This window comes from Gopherus evgoodei, chromosome 8, assembly GCF_007399415.2.
Source record: "Gopherus evgoodei ecotype Sinaloan lineage chromosome 8, rGopEvg1_v1.p, whole genome shotgun sequence".
In the NCBI taxonomy this organism is placed as follows: Eukaryota; Metazoa; Chordata; order Testudines; family Testudinidae; genus Gopherus; species Gopherus evgoodei.
In genome coordinates this window covers 50,706,455-50,733,780 of record NC_044329.1, presented here as the reverse complement: position 1 = coordinate 50,733,780, position 27,326 = coordinate 50,706,455, and the positions used below count along the sequence as shown (strand labels likewise).

The 27,326-nt window shown below is 47.3% G+C and overlaps 1 protein-coding gene across 4 annotated transcripts; it reads left to right on the top strand.

The window, feature by feature from the left end:
• The first annotated feature begins 19 nt into the window (after positions 1-19).
• TMCO1 (transmembrane and coiled-coil domains 1) lies at positions 20-23,984 on the top strand. Of its 4 annotated transcripts, none has more exons than XM_030571432.1 (7): positions 20-180; positions 885-962; positions 6,602-6,661; positions 10,702-10,748; positions 11,459-11,526; positions 16,327-16,471; positions 23,091-23,984. In XM_030571432.1, the coding sequence occupies exons 1-7, from the start codon at positions 111-113 to the stop codon at positions 23,187-23,189; spliced, it is 567 nt and encodes a 188-aa protein (XP_030427292.1). In that variant the 5' UTR covers positions 20-110; the 3' UTR covers positions 23,190-23,984. The 4 variants fall into 4 exon arrangements, with proteins under 4 accessions (XP_030427292.1, XP_030427294.1, XP_030427291.1 ...); XM_030571434.1 differs by lacking the exon at positions 23,091-23,984 and adding an exon at positions 19,651-20,450; XM_030571431.1 differs by lacking the exon at positions 23,091-23,984 and adding an exon at positions 18,632-19,641.
• The last annotated feature ends 3,342 nt before the right edge of the window (positions 23,985-27,326 follow it).

The window sequence follows — 27,326 nt, the reverse complement described above, 5'->3', positions numbered from 1 at the left end:
TCTGAGTAACATCACTTCCGGAGACTGGAGCCAGTTGATAGGCTGCTTGTCGGAGCCTTTGTAGCTTCCGGTCTAGTCGTGCGTCTGCGTCTTCCGGGTTTGGGGGCACCATGAGTACTATGTTCGCTGACACTGTCCTCATCGTCTTCATCTCGGTGTGCACGGCGCTGCTCGCTGAGGGTAAGCGGGGTCGCGTCCCGCGCTGGGGTGGCCGGGCTGCCGGCTGGTTTCCTAGGCCCCCGGCGTGTTCCAGTAGGAAGAGGGCGCCTGTCAGGCGTCACCCGGTGAGCAGCCTCCGAGCCAGCCCCTTCCCTGCTCAGGAGCAGGCAGGCTGCGAGTGGGGCTCCTCTCTGGTCACCCAAAGAGCCCACAATGGGGCTCCGGCCTGGGTCCCCGAGTGCGATAGCCCTGAGGCCAAGAGCCAGGCCTGGCTCTGCCACAGCGACCGTGGGTGACTCTGTGCCTCAGTTTGCCTTATCTGTGCAATGGGGGCAATAGCCCTTCGCGAGAGGTTGTGAGGAGAAATGCATTGCAGCTTTTCAAGGGCTCTGGTGATGGGGACTGTCCCCAGATGTGGCTGGACAGAGTGAAAATGACTCTAGAGCCTTAGCTGTGTGTATATCTATTTCTATAGATTTCTGAGGTAAATATCTCCCAGCACTTTCATTGCTGAAAGTTATGAGGTCTGCTTCTCACAGAGGTGTCTGTGCCATTCAGTGCATCTAATGCTTCCTTGACAAAGAGAGCTGTATGTTGCTGTTCTCTGGGTTTCTTTCTCCTTGTTAATGAACCTAAATCTAAATATTGCAGCAGCCCTGGGGTGGTTGTAATAGAGCTGTACAGAAAGTCATTGTCTCCTTATTTTACCTGATGCTTTGTTTCAGGTATTACATGGGTGCTGGTTTACAGAACAGAGAAATACAAGAGACTGAAAGCTGAAGTGGAAAAACAAAGCAAAAAATGTAAGTGTTGCCTTTCAAACACCGTACGTAATATGGCTGTTCTTGTCTTCTCATTGTTTTCTGCTCCAGGATTTTTCAGAGTAGGGTCTGCTCTTGGCAGGAGGTGCCTTCATTTGCTCCTGAGAGTACCTACCTCACCATAGAATACTTGGGAGCTATAAACATGACTACTGCCATTGTGGTCTGAGGGAGTAACTTTATCCTTTTTTTGTCCTTCACTGGAAGGAGAAGGGTTAGTACTGAGACCTGTCCTGATGTTAATTCCACCCCCTACCTAACTTCCACTGAAGAACAGGAGGAACAGAGATGGGTGTAAGCCTCTCTTTCCTTAGTATGATTAGCCAGTGGTTATGTGTGTATAGATTCCACCAGCTGCGCTGAGGTGAGCTCAGGGATCCTGCCTGTGCTCTTTGAGAGGGACCCCAGATCTGGGGAGGAAAGAACATGAGGCGTTACTGAAAAGAAGAAGAATTGTGGTTGGTTGAATGGTATGAGTGACTAGGGAGTGATAAATGAGTGAGATTAACAGTGCCAGAGGAGAATGAGGGAGTATGATTTTTGTAGTGGGAGGGAAAAAAAGTGATGGAAGAAAGAAGACCTTATACATACACATACAGAAGTTGCATGAGTTTAAACTGTTTTTGAAACTGATTGCATCAGTTTAAGTACAACCTCACTATATAAAATGATCCTGAAAGGACTTGGAGAAGGCTGGAGGGAGTACAATGCAGTAAAAAGAGAAAAGGAAATGAGGGATGGAGATAGAAGGAAGAAGATAGAGAGGTGGAGGAAGAGTTGGAAGATCTATGGTACAAGGTAAAAATGGAGCACAAAAGCATCAATAGAAATAATTGAAGTAAGGGATTGAAGCGAGTGACAGCTCGACAGAATCAGAGGGGTAGCCGTGTTAGTCTGGATCTGTAAAAACAGCAAAGAATCCTGTGGCACCTTATAGACTAACAGACGTATTGGAGCATGAGCTTTCGTGGGTCAATACCCACTTCGTCAGATGCATGGATCTGACGAAGTGGGTATTCACCCACGAAAGCTCATGCTCCAATGCGTCTGTTAGTCTGTAAGGTGCCACAGAATTCTTTGCTGTTTTTACAGCTCGACAGAAGTTTGGCTTGACTTCTGTCTCCCTCTCTCCTGAGCCTTCAGGAGAAGACCAGTTGGAATCATAGTCATAGAAGATTAGGATTGGAAGAGACCTCAGGAGGTCATGTAGTCCAACCCCCTGCTCAAAGCAGGACCAACACCAACTAAATCATCCCAGCCAGGGCTTAGTCAAGCCTGACCTTAAAAACCTCTAAGGATTGAGATACCACCACCTCCCTAGGTAACCCATTCCAGTGCTTCACCACCCTCCTAGTGAAACAGTGTTTCCTAATATCCAACCTAGACCTCCTCCACTGCAACTTGAGCCCATTGCTCCTTGTTCTGTCATCTGCCACCACTGAGAATAGCTGAACTCCATCCTCTTTGGAACTCCCCTTTAGGTAGTTGAAAGCTGTTATCAAATCCCCCCTCACTCTTCTCTTCTGCAGACTAAACAAGCTCAGTTCCCTCCTCCTCATAAATCATGTGCCCAAGCCCCTCTGCTGGACTCTCTCCAGTTTGTCCACATTCTTTCTGTAGTGGGGGGGCGGCCCAAAACTGGACGCAGTATTCCAGATGTGGCCTCACCAGTGCTGAATAGAGGGGAATAATCACTTCCCTTGATCTGCTGGCAATGCTCCTACTAATGCAGCCCATTATGCCGTTAGCCTTCTTAGCAACAAGGGCATACTGCTGACTCATATCCAGCTTCTCATCTACTGTAATCCCCAGGTCCTTTTTTGCAGAACTGCTGCTTAGCCATGGGATTCTTCCATCCTAAGTGCAGGACTCTGTACTTGTCTTTGTTGAACCTCATCAGATTTCTTTTGGCCCAATCCTCCAATTTGTCTAGGTCATTCTGGACCCTGACCCTACCCTCCAGCATATCTACCTCTCCCCTCAGCTTAGTGTCGTCTGCAATCTTGCTGAGGGTGCAATCCATCCCATCATCTAGATCATTAATAAAGACGTTGAACAAAACCGGCCCTAGGACCGACGCCTGGGGCTTGATACTGGCTGCCAATAACACATTGAACGGTTGATCACTACCTGTTGAGCCTGACAATCTAGCCAGCTTCCTGTCCATCTTATAGTCCATTCATCCAATCCATACTTTTCCCAGGCATGTAAAACAGCACAGTGTAGTTAAGTCTAAAACTTACTAGTAAAAGTTATGAAAGCAACTGAAACCCCAGCAGAGGGTTTAGAGCAGGAGTGGGCAAACTTTTTGGCCCAAGGACCATATCGGGGTATGGAAATTGTATGGCGGGCCATGAATGCTCACAAAATTGGGAGTAAGGGTGTGGGAGGGGGTGAGCGCTCCGGCTGGGGGTGCAGGCTCTGGAGTGGGGCCAGAAATGAATTCATGGTGTGGGAGGGGGCAGGAGGTGGGGTTGGGTTGGGAGGGTGTGAGGGCTCTGGCTGTGGATGCAGGCTCTGGGGTGGGGCTGGGGATGAGGAGGTCGAGGTGTAGGAGGACACTCCAGGCTGGGACTGAGGAGTTTGGAGGCCGGGAGGGGGATCAGGGCTGGGGTTAGGGAACTGTGTGTGTGTGGGTGGGTTCTGGCTGGGGGTGTGGGCTCTGGAGTGGGGGTGGGCCTTGATGTGCAGGAGGGTGCTCCGGGCTGGGACCAAGGGGTTCGGGAGGTGGAAGGAGAATCAGGGCTCGGGCAGGGAGTGTGGGGCGAGGCTCCTGGGGGGGCAGGCTGTGGGCGGTGCTTACCTCAAGCTGCTCCAGGAAGCATGTCACCCCTCCGGCTCCTATGCAGAGGTACGGCTAGTCCAATGGGAGCTGTGGGAGTGATGCCTGCGGATGAGTCAGAGTGCAGAGCCGCCTGGCCGTGCCTCCTCATACTACATAGGAGCTGGAGTGGGGTCATACTGGCTGCTTCCCAGAAGCCACGCAGAGCGGGGCAAGCCCCTGACCCCGTTCCCTGGCTGGAACGCCAGAGCAGAGCAAACCCCCAATTCTGCTCCCCAGCAGGAGCTGAGGGCCGGATTAAAAGGTCTGATGGGCCAGACGTGGCCCGCGGGCTGTAGTTTACCCACCCCGGGTTAAGAGATAATGTGCTACTTGTTTGGGTGCTGTGGCACTTATAACCAGCTGGTATAGATTAATCTCTGCTGTCTAATGATTGCTGTCGAGCAGGGATGGCCAAGCGGTGGCTCCAGAGCCACATGCGGCTCCTCAGAAGTTAATATGTTGCTCCTTGTATAGGCATCGACGCCGGGGCTGGAGCTACAGGTGCCAACTTTCCAATATGCCGGGGGGGGGGTGCTCACTGCTCAACCCCTGGCTCTGCCACAGGCTCTGCCTCCAATCCACCGCTTCCCACCCGCCTCCCCTGAGACTGCTATGCCCTCACTCCTCCCCCTCCCCACCCCAGAGCCTCCTGCACAACATGAAACAGTTGATCAGGAGGTGCAGGGAGGGAAGGGGAGGCGCAGATTGGCAGGGCTGCCGGTGGGTGGGGAGAGGGGTGTGTGGAGCTGATGGGTTGGTGGGGCTGCTGGCATATTACTGTGGCTCTTTGGCAATGTACATTGGTAAATTCTGGCTCCTTCTCAGGCTCAGGTTGGCCACCCCTGCTGTAATTCTCCTATCTCTGGTTTGTGTTTCCACAAAGAACCAGATATGAGGTGCATACACCAGTAATAATTGCTAATATTAATGCTTGTGAATTCAAGCTTGAGTGGCAGAGCTGAGAATAACAATTTCATATTTGATTAGCATTTATTCATCATAATTTATCCACATATCTATTTTAAAAGGAGCACTTATCTGTTCTTTGACAATTCTTAAATATACAACTGTAAAATAGACCACTCTTGCCACACCTTTCAACCATTTGTCATTGTACCCACAGCAACAACAAATAAAACAGTGAAAAAAAAAACACGGATAAGATCACTAGGCTCCTCTGCCAGAACCTTGCCATTCTGTCACAGCTACAGAAAACAAATGGGTCTTGAAAGTGAATAAACTAGGGCTGTTAGATTGGGGGAGTGTTTATAATTTAATCTCTCAACAAAACATACTCGTGGTATATGGCACAGCCATGTCTCAAATCTCAGTGAGCCTGAACATTTCAGGATAGATGTCTGATTATCTGGCAATGGAAGAAGTTGTAAGACTGAAGCATGGTTATAGTGAGAATACAAATGATGATGTGCCACTTTATTTACCCCTAGTGACCTTTCTGAGCAAACTTGTTGAGTTTGTGTCACCCTTGAATAATCCTACTGGCCTGCTTGAGGTGTGTGATAGTTTATGGATAAGTAAATTTCACCAATAACCTTTTCAGCAGCAGCATGTGGTAAAAGTAGATGAGTAGGTATGTGCCTGGGCAGTTGTTTTTTGACAATTGTGCAGGGGTGGCTTATGAATCATTAGAATTTTATTGGTTAGCACCACAAATTCTCCTGTCATCTGGAAATTTAGTTGTAGTCTTTCTGTCTTGGTCATCACCAGGATTAAAAGTTCTGCCATTAAAACTGAGCTGATATACTAATATGTGATACAGAAGAGACACTGATGCTATGGGACAACAGGAGTGAAAATAGGTTTGTTGTTAAAGTAGATATACAGAAGTGCTGTTGGAAAAAGGCAATCAATATCACTTATCGTAACTGTACTTTAACATTTATCATCCCATTTTCGTATTGTGATATTGGCTATATAAACCTGAAACTAAAACTAGGCTTTCACTCTCTGGGAATGTCAATCAAATTTCTCTGCTACTGGAGGTGATTCCATTTGCAGAGTGAAAAGTATAATTGCTGGATCACGGTATCAACCGATCAGCACTCTGGCTTGTGACTATCTGGCTTTGCTTGGAGCAATCTGTAGAGTGTCTACTGTCTGGATTGGTCGTCACTTGGTTTTCTGGTATCCTTGATAACTAAGTTTAGACTTGCTACTTAATTTTTAATGTTAAAATATTGGAAATATTTCAGCCCTAACTGGATGACCAGCAAGAATGGAGCTGGTTGTGCCAGACTGTTGTCGCAGCACTTCCACTGAGAGTGCCTGCCTGTGAAGAAGGGATATAACAGAACACAGGCCTTTCTGTGTTTTGTTTCACACTGCAGATAGCTAGGATCAGTGTTTCCCATAAAGCTTGTTTCATCACACTTGTTGAATTGAAAGTACTGTCTAGAATTCATAATGACAAATCAGCAAGGGCTGTTTAAACCAAAATGATACTCAAGCTCCTTGGTTCACAGTGCAATGGGCTCCTTTGCCAGGCTTTAAAAGTCTGACTTTTGACAGGAATTGAAATTGTTCTTTTCCTCAACCGGGATCAGGGCCTGGAAAATATTCCTGGTCTTGTAAACATTTTGTACCAGTCCAGCTCCGGAAGGTTATATGACATTGAACATATATCATAGATATATATCTGTATCTTGTTTCCTTCCTCCTCCTCCTCCTGTCTGCATGAGGGTTTTGGGTGTAAGGGAGAGGAAAAGAGAAGGGATTAGTAGCATAACTCTTCATTGTTTGTGTGAAAATGATTCTATATTGGCTTTGCACTTTGCAGTGGAAAAAAAGAAGGAAACAATAACTGAATCAGCAGGACGACAGCAAAAAAAGAAAATAGGTAAGATTTGGGGATGGGGGAGGTGTGATGCTCCAAAAGTGAGTGGGGGGCTGTGAGAAGAAGCTGCTGGGGGTGACTTTCCCTTTCCTTCTGCCTACCCCCGCCTTTAAAACTTTAACACTTTATTTGGGAATGAGAGGAGACTTGGTTCTTGATGGGATGGCTAGAATGTGACTTTCTTTTCTTCCCTGTGCACTCTTGGAGCCTATTTCAAGGGACCTAGCGTCTTCCCTTCTAAACAGACTTTGGGCAAACCCAGTGGCACTGGGATTCCAATGCATGCTGCCGCATAAGTGAGACTGCTCACGTGGACCCAGACCAAGTAGTCTTTTAGCCTTAATTGTTCCCAGATGCTGTCCCTGAGAGCTCATTGTTGCAATGCATTATCGCCATGCAATAACTGTGGAACGATCAGAATACATGTTAGCGTTTGTGGTCCTAGACTGGATGAAACCTATCTTTTTAGAGGTTAGATTTTTCATTTTTTTCCTCATAGCATGACTCTAGGATGGAGTGAAGGGTGTATGGGTGTCATAACAGCATCTTACTCCCATTGTCTTCATTTGGACTCGAGTGCCTAGCACTCATGAAAAATCAAATCCTGAGGGTCTCAATCTGGGCATCTAGAAAATGAGAAACACATAATTACTGGCCATTTCTGAAAACAGAAGTATTAAAACCTATCAGTGGAAGGGGTGAGATTTCATCTCAAGGTTTCCTGGTTCCCAGCCCAATGCAACTTCATCCAAAGTTATAGGGTATATTGATGAGGGGGATGGCAGGCAGGCTAGTGCAGTGCAGGCAGCTCATTGAGGCTTCGGACCATGCATGTTGCCTTTGAAACATTCTGAAAATTAAGAAGAAAGTGGTGAACAAGTTCTGTTGAGCATGTGCAAATTGCAGTTTACCCCCCTCCCCGGGCTTCTAATTCAGCCAAAGCTGGGTTGATGTTCATGAGATCAGCAAGAAATACCTTTCTGAGCTCTTGACCCCCCCCATGAAATTGTAAATTCCTGCTCCAAACAACAGAAGTGCTAAAGCTGTTCAAAGAAACAGTCCACAGTTTTAATATAAGGAAAATAATTGTTCTCAAATACAGCTGAAAATTTCCAAAACCAGAGTCATAAAGCAAGCCTGGGAAATTCTAGCCTAAATGGTTTGTTTGATAAAGTTATAAGTGGACGTGGAAGGATTAGATATTTATTGGTAAATGTTTGTAAATGTCAGTTTCATTGTACACACGAACATGAAAAAATATTTCCATCTATGATTGAAGTTTAGATAGGCAAAGTAAGAAAAATGCTGCTTGAGACTTTTTTAGAGTCAAAATCCACCGATTTAGACTTTTGAATTCGGCTTCTTACAAATGGACTTGTGAATGAATAGTAAAAAGAGAGATCATGTGGATTCAAGGATATTTATTTTGTATATTTTCACATGTGATGTTGACTGTTTTAATGGTTATAAAGAATTAATTTTTTGAATCTGTGTCCAGTCATAATTGTCTGACACCCCCCCAATAATTTACCACAACTGAACATTTAAATGGTTAAATCTAAAGAGCTTAAAAATAAACATCAATATTGTTTGTCAAAATTATTTTTAAAAATTTGATTATTGTTAAGCCTAGTTACGAAAAACTGGAAACGGGGCAGGGGGTAAAAGAGTTACTATTGCTTCACCTAACACTTCCCATTGTAACCTTCTATATTCAGCTGCTTTTAACTTAGGTGTTTGAAGGACTCTCCTGGTGCTACTGTCTCACAGCAACTGTGCTTTAGGGCCCACCTGTTGTGTTGATATCCCAATATAGAGATGCTGGACTCCCAGACACCTTGCACTGCCCCAGACTGCTTCCCTCAGGCCTCACTCACATTCCCACTCCAGTATCTCTTGGTTTTCCACATTCCTACTCAATGCCATATCTGTGGCTTTTTTAGGCTGCCTCTGGATCTTTATCTGCTGAGAGGATCAGGACTGGCGAGATGGGGCAGTGGAAAGAGCAGATGGAACATGACAGTTCCATTGGCTGATCTTGACATAGCACAAAACAGCCCCCCTGAATAAGGGAAATAAAAATAACTTTAAAAAAAAAATTTAAGTGGCCTTTGCGTGAGATGTATCAGAGGGGTAGCTGTGTTAGTTTGGATCTGTAAAAGCAGCAGAGTCCTGTGGCGCCTTATAGACTAACAGACGTTTTGGAGCATGAGCTTTTGTGCATCTGATGAAGTGGGTACTCCCCCACGAAAGCTTATGCTCCAAAACGTCTGTTAGTCTATAAGGTGCCACAGGACTCTTTACTGCTTTTGCATGAGATGTTATCAGGATCGTGTGAAACTTAAAGTTTGTGGTGACTGAAATGGCAGGGGCAATGCAGCACAATGTTTCCAAAAGGAGTATCCTAAAGTATTCTGTGGAGAAAGCTAGTAGTACATATTTTACTTAAATATTGCATAGAAAATTCAGTCTTTGAATGAATGGTTCCTTAGGCTTTTGAAGTGTGAAACAGTAGGATTTTTATCCTACATTTAAATGCAGCTTTGGTGATCTGACCTTGGAATCCCTACAGACACCTCTGCAATGAAGTATGAGTTAACATATATAGTGCATTTCTGTACAGCAGTGGTTTTCAAACTTTTTTTTTCTGGTGACCCAGTTGACAATGTTGATGCCCCGCGACCCAAAGGAGCTGGGGATGAGAGGTTTGGGGCATGGGAGGGGCTCAGGGCTGGGGCAGAGTGTTGGGGTGCAGAGGTGAGGGCTGCAGGGTGGGGCTGGAGATGAGGGGTTTGGGGTGCATGAGGGGGCTCCAGGTTTGGGGTGGCTCAGGGGTTGGGCTGTGGGAGGGGGTCAGCGTTCTGGGCTGGAGTGTAGGCTCTGAGGTGGGGCCAGGGATGAGGGGTTTAGGGTACAGGAGGGGGCTTGGTTTGGGGGGAATCTCAGGGCTGGGACTGGAGGTTGGGGTGCAGAAGGGGGTCAGGGCTCTGGGCTGGGGGTGCAGGCTCGGGTGGGGCTTGGGATGAGGGACTAGGGGTGCAGGAAGGGGCTCCAGGTTTGGGGGTGGGACTCAGGGCAGGATGCTGGAGGGAGTCAGGGCTCTGGGCTGGGGAGCAGGCTCTGGGGTGGGGCTGCGGAAAAGGGGGTTGGTGTGCAGGAAGGGACTCCGGGTTGGGGGGGGAGGGGCTCAGGGCTGGGGCTTACCTCAGGTGGCTCCTGGACAGTGGTGCAGCGGGGGTGCTAAGGCAGGCTTCCTGCCCGTCCTGGCACCACAGACCGCACTGTGCCCCAGAAGTGGCCAGCAGCAGGTCTGGCTCCTATGTGGAGGCACAAGCATCTCTGCGTGGCTCTCACCCACAGGCACCACCCTCCCCCAGCTCCCATTGGCCGCTTCCCAGCCAATGAGAATGCGGAGCCAGTGTTCGGGGGGAGGGGTCAGTGCGTGGAGCCCTGTGGCCTCCCCTGCCTAGGAGCTGAACTTGCTGCTGTGTGCTTCCGGCCCACAGCGTGGTGTCAAAACAGGTAGGGACTAGCCTGCCTTAGCCGGGCAACACTGCTGGTGGGACTTCTAATGGCCCGGTTGGTGGTGCTGACCAGAGCTGCCGTGACCCAATGCCTTACATTCTGTGACCCAATACTGGATTTGAAAATCACTGCCTTATAGTAATAAGATTTGATGTGCAAATAACATTCTTAGAACAACACTACTTCAGAATAAAATATGCTGGCACTACCTGATTTTTATAAGCACTATTTGATTTTCTAGTTGACATGTCCGTATGTTGTCATGCCCATTGTCTGAGTTGTTGTGCATTGCCTTTAAATGTTGACAAACCTCATATACTTGTTCTGCTGCATGTTGTTCTGACTCAAGGACAGTTGGCTGTGTGCAGTTTTCACACTGTAATGTCTGGCATACAGAGTTGGAGTTTGTCTTGGAATTATTCCTGGCTTGCATAGCAAGGAAGGTTTAGACTTCTTGAAAGTGAAATCATTCTGGTGTCTGGGTTGGTATAACGTCTCTTCTCTTTCCTGCTTTACAGAGAGGCAAGAGGAGAAGCTGAAGAACAACAACAGGGACCTGTCGATGGTAAGAATGTTGTAAATTAGGGGCAATGCCCAAACTAGTGAAGGGCTGGATCTTGAACTCTCCAAGAGGTGAAGGATCACCCTTAATTTCTGTACTCTTAAAGCACAGATGGTAGGTGCTCAGATTCACATATCTCCATGGGCTGCACTTCTGACATCTGCAAGCTACAGTGTGGCTCAGAGTTCTACACTAGTCCCCCCGTCACTCCATACATAGCTTCATTAATTCTCATTCCCCTCCGCCCCCACAAGCTCTCTAGTGCTTCCAAAATAAAAGCAGTTTTCCTGACTTTCCACTTACCCACCCCATCGTCCTAGTGAGCCCACTGCTTTTGTTATTTCCCTTCCCTCCTCACAGTTCCTGTGGACTCCCGTTTCTTTATGCATGGTCAACCTCTTGGTTAACAGGACAGCCCTGAGCGCTCCCTTTCCTCCATAGGCTCTTTGCCCTTATGATCCCTTTCATGGCTGTTCTAGTACTCGTAGCTATTCAACCCTTCTAAGAGTTTTCTGCCTGGTCTCCTCTCCTACAAGCTGAGAGAGCGAGTTGAAAAATCCTTCTCTTCTGATCCTGGTGATGCTGCACAAAACCCGTTATTCAGCATTAAAGCCCCGAAGCCCTAACTGTGAGACTTACCTTTATTTTTAATCTGTTTGTTTCTCTCTGCATTAGCTGTCAATAGTGAATGACTCTGACCTCTCTGGTTGCAGGTTCGAATGAAGTCCATGTTTGCGATTGGCTTTTGCTTTACCGCCCTCATGGGAATGTTTAACTCCATGTAAGTATCAACTCTCTTCCCCCCCCCCCCCCCCCCCCCCGGCTTCAAAGTGAACGTATCCCATCCCATCTCTCCTTTGCTACTTGGACTCATTCTACTGATGTTCATAGTGTCCCACTGAGAACTGCACCTAATTTGTATAAAATGGATCAAACTGCAGCCCTCCTCATCTTCAGTAAGGAGGTGCAGCCTGTGAATCTGCAGGTCACAGCACTCATTGCTTCTGCTCAGCTCAGCATGGAGCATTGCCGGGATTCTCTAGTCTGCACTTGAGCCACAACTGAGCATGCTTGCTGTTCTGGAATATATGACCAGGATGAAAGTGTGGCTAATTCAGAATAGCTTTGCAGAGATCAGGCAGCCTTCCACAGTCTTCAGACCTTTCTGTCACATCTGCATCAGCTGCTTCATTGCTTTCTAAAGCAGTACTGGCTGTTTTTTGTTTTTTTGGGAGGCGTGGTTTTGTTTTTTTTTTCCTCCCCAGAAGCTGAGATTCTTGAAGAGAAAAAGATTTTGGAATTGACTAGGGTATTTATATAAGCTCTACTTTTCATATGGTTATATGTCTAAAAAGTACTGTCGGAATATTTTGTTTTTAAGAGTGCAATAGTAAAGCGATGCTTGAATTTTCACGGAGGAGCTACAAAACTTTTCTTCCTCCCTACCCCCAAAAACAAACAAACAAAGCTGGAGGATTTTTGTCCACAACAATTGTGACAGTAGTTCCGTGGTTGGCCTCCGGATTTGTGGATGTCTCAAACTTCACTGGTCATTCTAACAAATCTACCGTGCCCTGGTTATCTGCTCGTCTTGTCACCTTCCCCATCACCAGTAAGGCCGTCCTCAGCTCCTTATTTGTCCACCTATCCCACAACCATCTTTGTGGTTTCTTCTGTGGAGCCCTTTGTATGGAACACCCTCTCTGAACTGGACCATAAAGCCACTTTCCAGTCCCTCCTCAAGTCCCAACTCTGCCATGATGCTTACATGATACTTAAAGGCTGCATGAAGAGCCAGTGAGGGGGATAGTTGATGTACTTTGGGACGGGTGAATGCAGCTTGTCTCAGATGTGCACTCTTCAGATTAGGAAATCTCACTATATTTAGATAGTACCTAGTATATTGTGGGTGCTCTGTGATACAAATAATTTATGTGAAGGGACCTTTCAGTCTGGGGCCAGGAGAGAGACTTTCTGCTGGTGAAGTGAAGCAAAGTCTAGCCCTTTGTATTCAGGTCTGGGCATAAATGCCAGCACTTACAAATGTTCTGCCAATGACAATCCTTTGTTGTACTAAGGTCAGTTATAATGCAGCTTTAGGTGCAGAACCAGATCTGTCCCTCACTAGCATGAAAAGATGGGTCCCTCCCCACTGAGGAGTCTACCATTTCATTTTGTCTTCACAGCAGCTGGCAGACAGGTCTATGCCGCCCTGCTGTAGAGCTTTAACAAAAGCACCCTTCCTTCCATAGTGTCTACTTTTGCCCAAGATTCTCCAGCAGTGCACTTGCAGGACAAAGTAGGTGCCTCTTTCCCTGACTGCTGAAGGACACTAGAGGCAGGAGCCCTTGTTCATCCACAGGGAGTTCAGTATGTTGGGCAAAGAGAGAGACACAAACATACACTTTGTACCATTCCCCTCACTGAAGCACTCAGTAGGGAATCTGCTTCTTTTGAAGGGCCCAGGTTATGCTTACAAGCAGCTCATTCTGGGTGAGAGTTGTTCTGACCCTTATCTCTAGGAAAGGAAAAGTCCATGGGAGGTGCAGGCAAACAAGCACAATTAGAGAAGCAGTCAACCATCTAGAACCACCCCATGCTCCTCCTATACATAGTTGGAAGCTGCACTACAAGGCCAGTGTTCTGCATCCACCTGGCAGAAGCAGTTGTGTTCTGTGTGCTTTGCTTTACGGAGGGCCTTGGATCGTGGTCCCAATTCTTTCTGGCCCCCACCTCTCTGTGCAAGGTTTCCATGTTTGTCCATCTGCTAAAACTACTTTTGAAGGTTCTCACAACTATGTATCATTCCATCCTAGAACCTACTGATGCTTGTGATTAAACTTTGAGCCTTCTGTCTCTTGATGTGGTTTTGAAAGTTTCATTCTTGGTGGCCATCTTCTCAGTTTCTGGAGTACAGTCTGCTATTGCCTGCTTCCCGTATACTGTACTCACATGGGCCTACTAGAACTTGGGCCTCACTCAGTCTTGACTTTTAAAATTATCTTCTTTAAAAAAAATAAATAAATCTAAATCATGCCATGTTGCTGTCTGTGTTTTCTAAAGCTATCGCAGGAATGTAAAGCTGCACATCCTAGATGTTGCATCCCAGATGTCCAGAGAGCTTAGTTACTGTTTAAACAGGACTAACCCTTTTAGCAAGTCCAAGAGACTAGATTTTTCTTGAAGTGCCATAGACAAAGTTTTGACAGTCTAAGTGGCCAAGACTATGCTTCCAGTCTTATGAGCTGGCTAGTGTACCTGCATATGAAGGGCAGCTTCAGTGATTTGTCAGTGCCATGCTCTCATCTGAAATCTGTAGGGCTGTTTGGGGAGGGGGGAGAGAGCTGGTTGACACCTTCACCAATTGCTGTTCTCTTGACATGGTATCAAGAAGAGATGTTGGTTTTAGGAGGATAGTGTTCAATCGCTGTTCAGCTGGGCTCCTCAGGCCACTTCCTGGGAGGTCATGGCTACCTAGACACCTACAGAGGTGCTCTGGATTCAGCGTTGGGAAGGAGAAAAGGCGATTGCTTGTGCTTGGAACAAGAGTCAGTGTATTGCTTCATTCACCCACTTCTCTCCCCCACTGCTGGAGAGCCCAAAGCCTAAAGTTTTGGGGGAGAGGGACTATAGGTTATCTGGAGTGAGCATGCTGTGTATACCTTTGGACAATAGAATGTAGGTTGGCTATGTACCCTTTCTGTCAGCTACTGTCTAAAAGCCATGGCCACACAGTTAGGCATATGATTCCTACAGAGAGGCTTTGTACATGCAACACACAGAGAGAGAGAAAGAGAACGGTAACTCGCCCCTTTCTTGCTGTTGAAAATGGGAGCTCTAATACACGGTACAGAGGTGGGAGGGACAGGTGCAGGAAGGCTGGCTTGAACACTAAAAGCAGAATGCCAGGTTGAGGATCTAGCATGAGGATCCTGATTATCCATTCAGGGCAATCTTTTTGTAGGATGGTGGGATCCAGGCAAAACGTACGTATGCTAGGGGTAGGGCGATCTGCAGGTGATACTAGACTGGGATCCAGGTAGATAGGGGTATCTAGTGAGAGAGGTTACCTTGGTTCTCTCTGGACATTAACATCTTACTCCATAAGTCCTGATCCATGCAACTCTGCCAAAGAATCAAGCCTTACAGAATTCCCTACAAGAGTGTGCCTTAGAACCTAGGTTACCTGCCAGAAGAGAAAGTAGATATCTCAGGGTACCACCTCTGAGCTACTCTACGTTCTCACCGCAGGAGTAACACAGAATCCTAAAACACCGGGGATGTTACAGGGAGACAAACATCCGTTCCTAGCCCTACTGCCAAACTGTCTGTGAGATGTAAGCAAAGTCGGCACATGTTAGAACTATAGCTCTGTGTGAATGCCTCTCCACAGGAAAGAATGCTCGTTTAGGAGCTGTTGAAACCAGAAACACCTGTTAGAAAATCAGCACTCAAGAAGAAAATAACATCAAACACTGAACATACACTGATGCAGCATGATACGCACACTGCTTCAAAGGGTAGCATTGGCTGTCTGGTTTCAGAGGCTGAATCTCTTCAGTCTGTCCAAATTCACACCATGTCTCCATCTCTGGAATGTAGTACTGAATGCTTCCCAGCTCCTGGAGCTGCACAGGTACCTTGGGGGAATATACAACGTCCCCTGCTTCTGAAGAGTGAATGCAGAGAAGGAGTATTGTATGAAAAGGAATTATCTCCATGGCAGTTGCCCACATCCCTTTTGGTAACTGATAAATGTAGCAATCTGGAGAGAGGAAAAAAAAAAGTTGGGCTTTGATTTGTCTTCTGAAAGCTGAGCACACACGTCTAGTACAAAAATCCATCAGTCTGCATAAAGTAACTATTACAGGCTTGTAATTCAGTCTCTTGACTCAAGTGTTACAGTACTCTGGGAGAAACCTGTGTGTGACTTGGATTTTAAATACACCTCTATCCCGATATAACACGACCCGATAGAACACGAATTTGGATATAACACGGTAAAGCAGTGTTCCGGGGGGTGGGGCTGTGTACTCCAGTGGATCAAAGCAAGTTCGATATAACACAGTTTCACCTATAATGCAGTAATATTTTTTTTTTGCTCCCGAGGACAGCGTTATATCTGGGTAGAGGTGTAGCGGGTATCAATACTTGAGGATGTTGATTAGAAAGTTCCTAGTCTTTGTCCCGCAAACCTTGGTCAGCAATTTATCCAACCAATAATCATTAATAGGTTGACCTCCAGGAGGGACCCCTTGTTATTCCACAGCATCTGCTGAGGTAGGCCTGCACAGTCCATCCAGTGGATGGCAGGCCGCTGTGATATGCGGGGCTTTAGGATGGCAGGTGTGTATATTAGTCTCTCTAGAATTGCGCATGTGAAGGTGAGGCAACATCACTTTTTTCTAGGCTTTTGACTTGATCTTGCATCTGATTTTGTCCTCTTGGAGGCCTGTTTCATTTAAAACACTTAGTCTGTTTTTCTGCAATCCAAGGACCCAATTACTGTCCCAGACTGAAGCCCTTCGCTAGGCTGAGTACTTGGTTGACGTCTCGCATTAAGTGATCTTTTCTCTTCCAGATTTGACGGCCGGGTGGTGGCAAAACTTCCTTTTATCCCCCTCTCCTACATCCAGGGCCTGTCCCATCGCAACCTGCTGGGGGAGGATTACACTGACTGCTCCTTCATCTTCCTCTATATTCTCTGCACCATGTCTATCCGGCAGGTGAGTGCTGAGCTGCTTCCCATGGGTGGGGAATGGGGTAGGTATTGATCTGCCACCCAGTAAGGAATAGCAAGTGCCTAATAACCAAATTTAGCACATGTAGGTCAAAGACAGACGACATTTGTTTGAAGCTTTCTTGTTGATCTCTGGTTCCCATAGGCTTAGCTGTCAAAGGAAATATAGTGCAGAAAAGTCTAACTTTGTAGGAGGTCTTCTCTCCTCCCATGAGGGAGACCTGGCTAAAATCAGCAGGATTGCTCCAGGACACTCAGACCGAGCCAGTGGAAATAGTTTCCACCCTGCTATGTGTCTCCAGGTAACTTTGTGGGTTGACAGGATCGTTGTTGGCAAAGAACAAGTTGCATGATTCACTGACTTCACTGCAGGCTTCAGAAGATGCCTGGATTGTTAAGAAAAAGCCCTTACTAAAAACCTGTCAATACAGTCATTTCAGAAAGAAAAACACTCCTTTAGTGTACCCTGAGAGCATGTCTACACTGCATGTGGAAGTGAGCCATCTAGCCCAAATTCTCAGATTCATGGTAGTAGGGCTTATGCTATGTAGATGAGTGGACTACATCCATCCCTGCGGCGCCTCCTGCTGGTGAGTTCCGGGAATTAGCTCGATTTCCAGCCTGGAGCACCCTCTGCAGGCCAGTGATCCACTACTGCTTGGCCCCCATATCCCTCCCTGGACTCCGGTGCTCTGTTAGCTGGGATGCTGTCCACTGGCAGTAACCCCTTTCTCTCAGGGTCTCCCCTCCCCGGGAAACCCCCACCCGCTATCCCCACCTCACTTCGGTATCAGGCTACTGCCAATCATCGTCTAGCCCCCACATCCTGGGGCAGACTGCAGTATCGGCCTACTCATCACTGGCAATGTTGGGTTTGGACCTGCTGCCTTTGCCTACCCCTGGGCTGCCCTCTGCAGCCCCCAGTACCTATTGGCCTTGTGCTCGGCCACAGGCTGGAGTTCCCCAGCTCCTCTGCCTTTCCCCAAATTGCTCCACTCAGGTACCCTGTCTCTAGCCAGGCCCTTCTCCCTCTACAAACAGAAAAAAACTCCCTGGGCTTCTGGCTCACAGCCTCTTATAGGGGCCAGCTGGGCCTGACTGGGGCATGGGCACAGCTGGGCCTGACTGGGGCATGGGCACAGCTGAGCCTACTTTCCCCGGTCAACCCAGGCTTCTTGCCCCAGCCACAGCTCTCTCCTGGGCTGTTTTAAGCCCCTCAGGGCAGGAGCAGGGAACCACCTCCCTACAACTAGCACTCTAAAAATGGCTGTGTGTACATGTTGTGGCTCAGGCTCTGAAGCCAGCGGCGGTGGGCTTGAGACCCTGAGATACGACATCAAAGCACAATCTGCATGCTATTTTTAGAGCATTAATCTGAACCCTGCCAGGCACAAGTCTGTGGACCCAGGCTGGGATGCTTATTCCCAGATGCAATGTAGCCTTAATGTAAGCTGCTTTTGTGCTCTAAAAGGCTCAATTTGTGTCCAAAAAATCTGCTGAGGCAGCAAGGAAGTTGGGGGTTAAACCTGCATTTTTTTCTCAAGTGCCTTATTCTCTTCCCTCCCCTTGCCTGCTTAATACATGTCTCTCTTTGAAGGCTGAATAGCTTTCCCTTCAGAGTTTTGTCTATTCCCAACCACCAGTGGGTGGAGTAATTTATAGAATGGGGCTCTGGTGTGACGAAAAACAAGGTCATCTTAGAGAACACTGTTAAGAATTTGCCACCGTGGTGGACTGTGACCCATATACAGGCCTTTCTGCTACAAGGGGGAACTGCTGGCCCTGAAAATGGGAAGTTTCTTTGTGGTTGGGAATAGCTTGCCACAGTGATGCCATCATTTTATCAGCTGCAATGCACTGAAGCAGGGATAATGGTGAAGCAGCTGTTTAACTGACAGTGGATCTGCTATTAGCACATGACTAGGTTGGATGGAGTGTCGGTCTATGTTGGTGAGGACCAGTGGAACTTGAGTGCTGCTGAAAGTGTGTTCTGCTTGTTGAATTTCCCCCAGGGAGTGGGGAGAGGCTAATAGACCCTGGAAGCTGGTTTAATGCTGATGCACTTAGCTGGTTCTCTATTTTTATTGTTCCTCTCACTTTGGTTCATTTCCTGAATGCTTGCTGCTTATTTCTCCTTGATCTGCAGATCTCTGTTGCTTCTTCCTCTGGAGGTGCCTTGGGACTTAGAAACCCTTACACCAGGTCAGCAGAGGAAATGACTCTTGTGCCAACTTCTAGCAGAGGGGTCAGGATGGGCTTGATGAAGTGGTTCAATAAAAGAATGAAAGCTCCTTTACCTCAGAATAAGTACATATTAATGGCTCAAACAGATTCTCTCCCTCCTTCCACAGCAGGATCCTTCATTACATCAGATCTGTGTCCAATCTTGTGTAAAGGAACAAGGCATACAAATTAGCAAAAGCCATCAAGTCCACCGACCCCTAATAAAATGCTGTCAGCACAGCAGATCTTGTCCAGTGCTCTTTCCCTGACCTGGAACTAGAACAGCAGGTGTTGTTGTGTGCTGAAGGGTTTGTCTAGTTTTTGTGTCACCCATTGGGAAGCTTTTGTGTTGTTTCTACAGTAACTGCCCCCCAGTGAATCTCACGCCAGATAGCCCGTGGTTTGCAGTACCCTGGGGAAACTCTCCCTGCCATCAATCTCTGTTGCAATGTGCTCTACGCCTTTCTGTTTTGACACCAGTAGACTTTCTTTTGCACCCTGAAAGGCCACGAGCAGTGAGAGTGAAACTCAGATTGTGCTGGCTGCTGCATGTCTTCTCTGCACCAGTTGGATACTTGGAGAATTCAGTGGCTGAAAAATCCCAAGTGGCTTTTTTGTATGTTTTTAAAATAAAAAAAATCCCATGGTGCATTCCAGTTTTGACGATTTCCTGCTGTCACCTTCTGCGATGAAACAGACTAGAAGTAGCGCGAAGTGAATGGCTAGGCATAAATACCTGGGTTTTCAATGCAGGTGTTCAGCTTGTTCAGTCCAACAAGCCTTCAACAGAAAATTCCAGGAAGGGTCTTTACTTGTGACCAAGAGTCCCGGCTAATGGCCTGGTGGGGGGAGTAGCACCATTGCCTTGGAAAGGGTATTTCAGCTGTGTAGCTTCATATGCCGCAGCCTCTCTACTTTAACGCTTTTTTTAATTCCCTGTAGAACTGATGTACTTTGTGTTCCTAGCACTGCATTAAAAGAGGTAGCTGCTCTTTTCATATTCAAGTCTTTACCTCTAAGCTGTAGTTTAAACCGGCCCCCATGGAGCTGGGAGGTGGAGGAATCCCCCTACATTCCATGAGGGCAATAGCCCAAGAGAAGAGCTGCAGTGAGGTGGGGCACTGGAATTAAATAGTGGGAGAGCAGGGGAAGATCCCAGAGTCCATTTAGGGGGATGGGTGTGGGAGAAAATCCCCAGAACTCATTAAGTTGAGGCAGAGCCTGGATTTAGTTCAGGGTGTGAGTGTCACAATCTGCTTTGAGGGAGGGAGAGGACTAACTGGTGGGGAGTGATTTAAACAGGCATTGCTTATGGGGTGGGGAGTGGTAGCACAGCTACGCTTCACCTAGGCTGTTAGTCCTGAGCCCTGAGTTTCCTGAAGCTCTGGCTTGACACCTTTTTGTCTGTGACCTGGGGCCAGCATCTCCAGAAATATCCAACTTGCAGTGAGTAACTTCCTCTGTGCTGTTCCCGTCTCCCCCTGCACGTAAATCCTGTCCGGTGGTTCCTCATGCCTTCCTGTTTGGAGAGAGGACTGCTGCTGGGAGAGGCTTTCTACAGCCCTTGAGCTGCTGCCTTTCAGCTGGGGAAGTCTGCTGCTGAATTGGGTGTGATGCAGAATGTCAGTTATATCCTCTGCCCCTCCTCCTGTTAGTGCACCTGTCCTGTTTATGTTGAGTAATAAACCTTTATTACACAAGCGACAGAGTCCTATGGCACCTGATAGACTAACAGATGTATTGGAGCATAAGCTTTCTCTGGTGAATACCCACTTTGTCAGACGCATGTAGTGGAAATTTCCAGAGGCAGGTATAAATATGCAGGCACGAATCTGATCTGGTTAGGTCCTGTGATGGTGTCGCTGTGGGCAGAGTTGGCATCAAGGTTTGTTGCATGGATTGGTTCCTGAGTTAGTCACTATGGTGTGGTGTGTGGTTGCTGGTAAGAATATGCTTAAGGTTAGTGGTTTGTCTGTGGGTGAGGACTGGCCTGCCTCCCAAGGCCTGTGAAAGCAAAGGATCGTTGTCCAGGATGGGTTGTAGATCCCTGATGATGCATTGGAGAGGTTTTAGCTGAGGACAATAGGTAGTGGCCAGTGGAGTTCTGTTGGTTTCTTTCTTGGGCTTGTCTTGCAGCAGGAGGCTTCTTCCCTTGCAGCTAGAAGAGGGCCTCATCCTCCCTGACTGAACTAACCTCGTTATTTCTAGACTGATTCTTGCCTGCATATTTATACCTGCCTTTGGAAATTTCCACCACATGTGTCTGACAAAGTGGGTATTCACCCATGAAAGCTTATGCTCCAATACTTCTGTTAGTCTATAAGGTGCCGTAGGCCTCTTTGTCGCTTTTTACAGATCCAGACTAAAACGGCTACCCCTCTGATGCTTGATACCATCACAGGACCTAACCCGATCAGCCACGACATCACCGGTTCATTCACTTGCACGTCCACCACTGTAATATACGACATTGTGCCAGCAATGCCTCTCTGCTGTGTACATCGGCCAAACTGGACAATCCCCATGTAAAAGGATAAATGGACACAAGTCAGATATTAGGAATGGCAATATACACAAACCTATAGGCGAACACTTCAACCTCCCTGGGGACACAATAGCAGATTTAAAACTTCTGGACCAGACTTCAAAGAGAAACTACTAAACTTCAGTTCATTTGCAAATTTGTTTAATCCTGAGCTGATAGTGTCAAAGTCTGTTATTGAGTGACCAGGGAGATTGAAGTGTTCTCCTACTGGTTTTTGAATGTTATGATTCCTGATGTCAGATTTGTGTTCATTTATTCCTTTGTGTAGAAAGTGGCAATTCTTCAACAAAAAAACTTCAAAAACAGATTGCAATGTGAAATTGCAGAACTGGAATTAATCTGCAAACTGGACACCATCAGATCAGGCCTGAATTAAGACTGGGTGTGGCTGGGTCATTACAAAACCTAAACCTAATTTCCCCAATGCTAATTTCCACCTCACACACCTTCTTGTCAACTGTCTTAAATGGGCCCCTCTCGTTACCCCTTTAAAAGTTATTGTTCCTCCCTTGGTATCCTGCTGTCAATTGAATTGTCTCCTTAGACTGACCTCACACGTGGTAAGACAAACCACATCTTTTCATGTATTTATACCTGCTCCTGTATTTTCCACTCCATGCATCTGATGAAGTGGGTTCTAGCCCACAAAATTTGTTAGTCTCTAAGGTGCTACAAGGACGACTCATTGTTTTTGCTGATACAGACTAACATGGCTACCACTCTGAAACCTGTTGATAGGTAGGTCTACTGTACCATGTGTCTTAGGAGAGAAAACACTGTTTCCATCTACATCATTAGCAAAGAAATCAGCTCTGTACTCAGACTTTTGGCAAGAGCTCAGCAATTCCTCTGGTGGCCAAGTGCGTGAGCCACTTCTGATTGTTTTGTATGAGATCCTTCCTGTCTCGGTTGCAGATTCTAAGGCTTTAATTACAGCCTCCCTTGACAGTGGTTTTTGGAATGTGTGAAAACAGAGAAGTGCTGCTCCTAGATTTTCTGCCTGTAAGCAGAGAACAGGAAGCTGCTACTGTGTATGCATTGTAGTTGAATTGCAAAGATATCTAATGTTCTTACCATCTTAATTTAAAGAAAACAAAATAGGCAAAGGCTGCAGCCTGCAACAAGAACTCTATTACCTGCCCATTGCCTTTATGACTTATGTAGGTGAAGGTGAAATTGAATTGCAGCCCTGGATTGGACCCCACTTCACCTGTGGGAAGCTTGATCAGGAAACAAATTCTGGACCTTAGGCCCACCTCTAATTGCAGTTAATTATGCATATAAATCAGTTAATCTCTCTTGGTTGCATTTCTTCTGGGCTCCTTTGCATGGATACAGATATATCACATACAGGGGCACACCTGCGGGAGGTCCCCGGTCCTGCACATTCGGCAGCGCACCTGTGGGAGGTCCTGCACATTCAGTGGCATGCCTGCAGGAGGTCCCCGTCCCGTGCATTCAGTGGCATGCCTGCAGGGGGTCCGCCCGTCCCACAGCTTTGGCATACCGACCGCTGAATTGCCACTGAATCCGTGGGACCGGCGGACCTCCTGCAGGGAAGCTGCAGAAGGCTGCCTGACTGCCGCCCTCGCATAGACCAGCAGGCTGCGCCACCGCCCCCCCGCCCCCCCTCAGCTTGCCGTCCCAGGCATATGCTTGGAGCACTGGAGCCGCCGCTGATCACATCTATATACTGGATAAACTGAGTTGTAAAACCCTGGAGGTTGAAGTTAATGAGAGGTTTGCCACTGGTCTAAACAGAACCAGGATTTCACCTGTGTATTGGCTTCCTTTTCACCACACCAGCATCACATCATTCTGTTTTTCATTTTCACAGAATATTCAGAAGATGCTTGGCCTGGCCCCTTCGCGGGCTGCCACCAAGCAAGCAGGGGGCTTCCTTGGCCCCCCTCCTCAAGCTGGGAAATTCTCTTGAAGTATAGTCATAACACCTTCTACAGCAGCTCCCACTGATGTCAATATCAAAGACAGATTGCCCTCGGTTTGCAACAAGATTGGATTCCACAGCAGGCTTTCTATTCATTTGAAGCAGCCTTTGGGATGGGTAGTGCCTTCACGGAAGCATCTTTGTGTTTGGCGTGTTCCACGAGTAGCCTGTCATCATTGAAGCAAAGTTCTTGGCAAATAATGTGAGATGTGTTTTGTGTAATAAATGTTAAGCCCTTTGCATTTAAAATGTAGTAACCTAATCTCATTGCAGGGACAGTGGAACTGTCTTACTTTATAGAACTACTGTAAGGATAGTAAAACCTTATTTGGAGCCATGATAGAGAACCTGCATCAGGTGACAAGAATCTGTAAAATAAACAGATTTTGGAAAGCCCTGCACCATCATGCTCTAGTACTGATTGTGTCCCAGTTCTTTTAGACAAACTGGCTAGATACCTCTGTGTATTAGGAACCCAGCTACAGGGAAACTAGGCATGTTCAGTTCCATTCTATGAATGTGAGGAAAAATACATCGAAAGCTGGAGTTCTTCTTCATTAGTGCAGTACCCAGGTCCCCCTGCCATGCTCCAGTTAGCGGTTGTTGGTGCAATGCTTCTGAACATTCCCCCTCTCCTCTCGAGGAGCTCAGCTTGGCAGTGGTTTATGTAGCATTACGGTGCCCACATTCTAGTTGTCTGCTTAGCTGGAATCTGTTCAATTGCAGTCATAATGTAAACAAACCTGGCCTTTAGTCTTACCTTGATTAAACAGTTACACAATCTCTTGTTTGTTGTATGCCAATGATACCAACTGCAACTACCCTTTACTACCTAAGGGTTACAATGTACACACACCACGTGTACCAGACATAGAAGGTTGCTGTGCTGTTCACTGTACTTCTAAAGCTGAGTGAGGGGTTTGCCTATCTTAAAGGCCTCTAGATTTGGTTACTACTCACCCACATGTTCTCAGTTTAGTTCCCGATGCTATTTCTACATTGCCAGATATTTACCTAGCTTAGTTTTAGTAGCTGGAGCCCAACTCACTTTGTTTATGAGGGGACTTAAAAAATAAATCTTGAAGCTAAACTTTTATCAGGCTCACTATAGACAAAGTTCTAGAACTGCTGAGAGGTGGAATTGCCTTAAGTATCATCTCTGTACTTCTACCGCCACAAATTATAAACCCCGCTGGAGGATGGAAGTCTGTACCTGTCTTTGGAGGCATTTATGTTGTGCTTATCACCCATAGTACCTCTGCACTAACGACTGAACTAAATGTGATAAGAGGTGCTTGATTAAATGATGTGCTTGAGGTAGATTCAAGACTCCCTGTATGTGGCAGTGTGGGGCATATTCACTTGATTATTTTAAATAAATAATGGGAGAGTTCAGAATAATAAACCCTGCCCTTAAATCGTAGCAGAGAGTGCCTGTGCATATATAAACTTGGTTTAAAACTGGCTAAGGTTGCTTAAATACCACCCCCTCAACACAAGCCCTTAAAAACAAAGAAATGCCAATTTAAGGGACAAATTTTTATCCTATCATGCAGATGGCACAGCATTATCAGCCAGTAGTGCCAGATTCTACATCTCTGCAAGAAACTTTTTTGCCTCCAAGAAAATTACTACTGGTACATGCAGCACACAAAGTTCCCTCACACTATCATGCAAAACCTTCTACAGAATTAACAAGTATTCAGAATTGAAACTTGTGCACTGGTTAGGTGTGTAGTGTGATGGGTTTAGAGGAAGTATGAAATATTAGTTAAGATGTGTGTTATAGTTCATTATGTTGTGTTTGTTCCCTTAGCCTTAGAGACAGAAAGGAGTTAATTCCTTGGTCAGACGCAGAGCGAGCAAACTATAGGTCACGTCTTGCAGTTGTTGCATAGACAAAGTTCCTGTGAAGTTCCAGGGCTCATTTGGCCTTGTATAGAAACTACAAGATCAGGTCTTATTGGACTTCTTTTGTATAAACACTTATAATGGACTCAGTCATGGACTGCCATTAATTCCTATGTTCTCACTGAGCTAAAATCATGAAGTTTGGTTCAGTGGTAGTCATGATATAGAATCAATTCTCTCTTAAGCAGGATCTGTTAAAGAAAACAGCTTTCACACAATTTGGGTTCCAGCTTTGTCTCACTTATTTATCTGACACCACACCCTGTCTGGGCCTCTTATACAGCTAATGGTTCAATAATGCACTGCAAGTAGGTCATTCCACCGAGTAGAGGAAAAATCTCACGTTTACTCCTGAGGGAATTCTATGGCAAAAAAAAAAGAATAATTCTGCACACAATTATTTTAAAATTTTGCAAATTTTATTTGTCAATTAATTAATGTGGAGGCACCAGCGTGGCAGTGGGGAGCACAAGCCACTGGCTGCACTGAGCTGAGAGATCACCCTGAAGCTCCCCCATCCCAGGACGGGGACTTGACAGTGAGGCTGCACCCAATCCTGACACAGTGAAAGGGCCTTGCCTGCCCCAGAAACACACTAGTGCCCTGCCCCTCGTTACCAGGTGCACCCGATGTGGGCAGGCAGGCTTGGCCCAGCTGGATCCAAGTGCAGAGGAGCTTAGTGTGGGTGAATCCAGGGAAGAAGGTTCTATGTGGGGGAATCTGGGTGTGGGCAACTCAGTGTGGGATCTGGATGCACAGGGGCTCATTGGGGGTTCTGTGTCTAAGGGCAATAGGACTCTACTGGGTATAAGTAAAGGTGTTCAGAGCTCAGCAGTGGGGGGTCTGGGTGTGGTGGAGATGGGGCTCAGCTGGGGGAGTGGGGTGGAGGTCCAGGTGCAGCTGTTTGGAGCTCAGTGGGGCAGGGGTCCAGGTGCGGGAGAATCATCAGGGTGGTCAAGGTGCAGGGGGCGTGGAGCTCTACAGGAGTGGGGGAAAGGGGGGTTGAGATGGTCCTGCTTAACTGGTGAGCCCCTGCTGCTACTGAAAGGACACTGCATGCTGCGCTCCCTTTTGTCTCCCACCATTCCCCATCCCCTTCTCTTCCCCATCCCATTCCCTTCCCCACACCCTCTTCCCCTCCTCTCCCTCCCACATCTGCTCCCCATCACACTCCCTTTCTTCCCCACTCTCCCCCTCCCCCCAATCCTCCCATTTCCCCACCCTGGCCCACTGCAGGCACTCACCGTTGTACAGAAAACAGGATGTGCTGTGTCAGAGTCAGGTTCAGTCTCACTGCCAAATCCCTGTCCCAGGGGGGCGAGGAAGGCTGCAGGGTATTCTGCCACCTCCATGCAGCCACTGGCCTGTGCTCCCCACTGCCGTGGTAGAGCTTCCACATTCATTTATTATTAAAAAAAATCAGAATTTTAAAATATTATGCACAGAGTTTGATGCATTATTCCCTCAGGAATATGGGGCACGGTACAGCTGTGATGGTGGGACTGTGTGTGGGTGCTGGACAGTAGGGGATCTGTGGGTGGGGGAGCTGGGCAGGGGGTAGGGTATGCAGGGTGCTGTGTAGTTGTGGGAGGTCAGCAGGAGGGGTCTCTAGGCAGGGGGTGCTGGGCATAGGGATCTGTGGGGGAAGTGTCTGGATGAGGGGGTGCTGGCATAAGGGCAGGGCACTGGGCAGGCGGGCAGTGTGGAAGGGGCACACTGGCAGCACAGGGCTGGGTGGGCCGGTGTGCGTCTAGCAGTTTTGGGTTTGTAAACAGTGACCTTGTGCTGGGCTGAGTGGGGCCACTCCCACTGTGCCTCACTGCCCCCAACTGGCCCCTCGCGCTGCAGATTGCCCCCCATCACTTGCCCTTTTTCCCCAGTGGGGTCCCACAAATATGTTTGGGGCCAGGCCCACAAAAAGTTAATCCGGCCCTGCCCCTCCCATCGTGGAAACAACGCACAACTGCTTTAAGAGCAGCTCCCCCAGCTGAGTCTCAGGCCTTCCTAGCTGCTCAGTGCCACGGCAGCCTCAGGAGATGATTGCTGTGGGCATCTTGGCCTGGGGGAGGCAGTGACTCCTAGAAGCAGGGAGAGCAGCAGCACCGTAGATCAGGGAGGTCTGGCAATGCCAGTGGGTGGCTGGGATCTGACAGCCCAGGTGCCCAGAGCAGATTGTCAAAGGCCAAACCCCTCTCACCACCGGCTCTGTAGCTC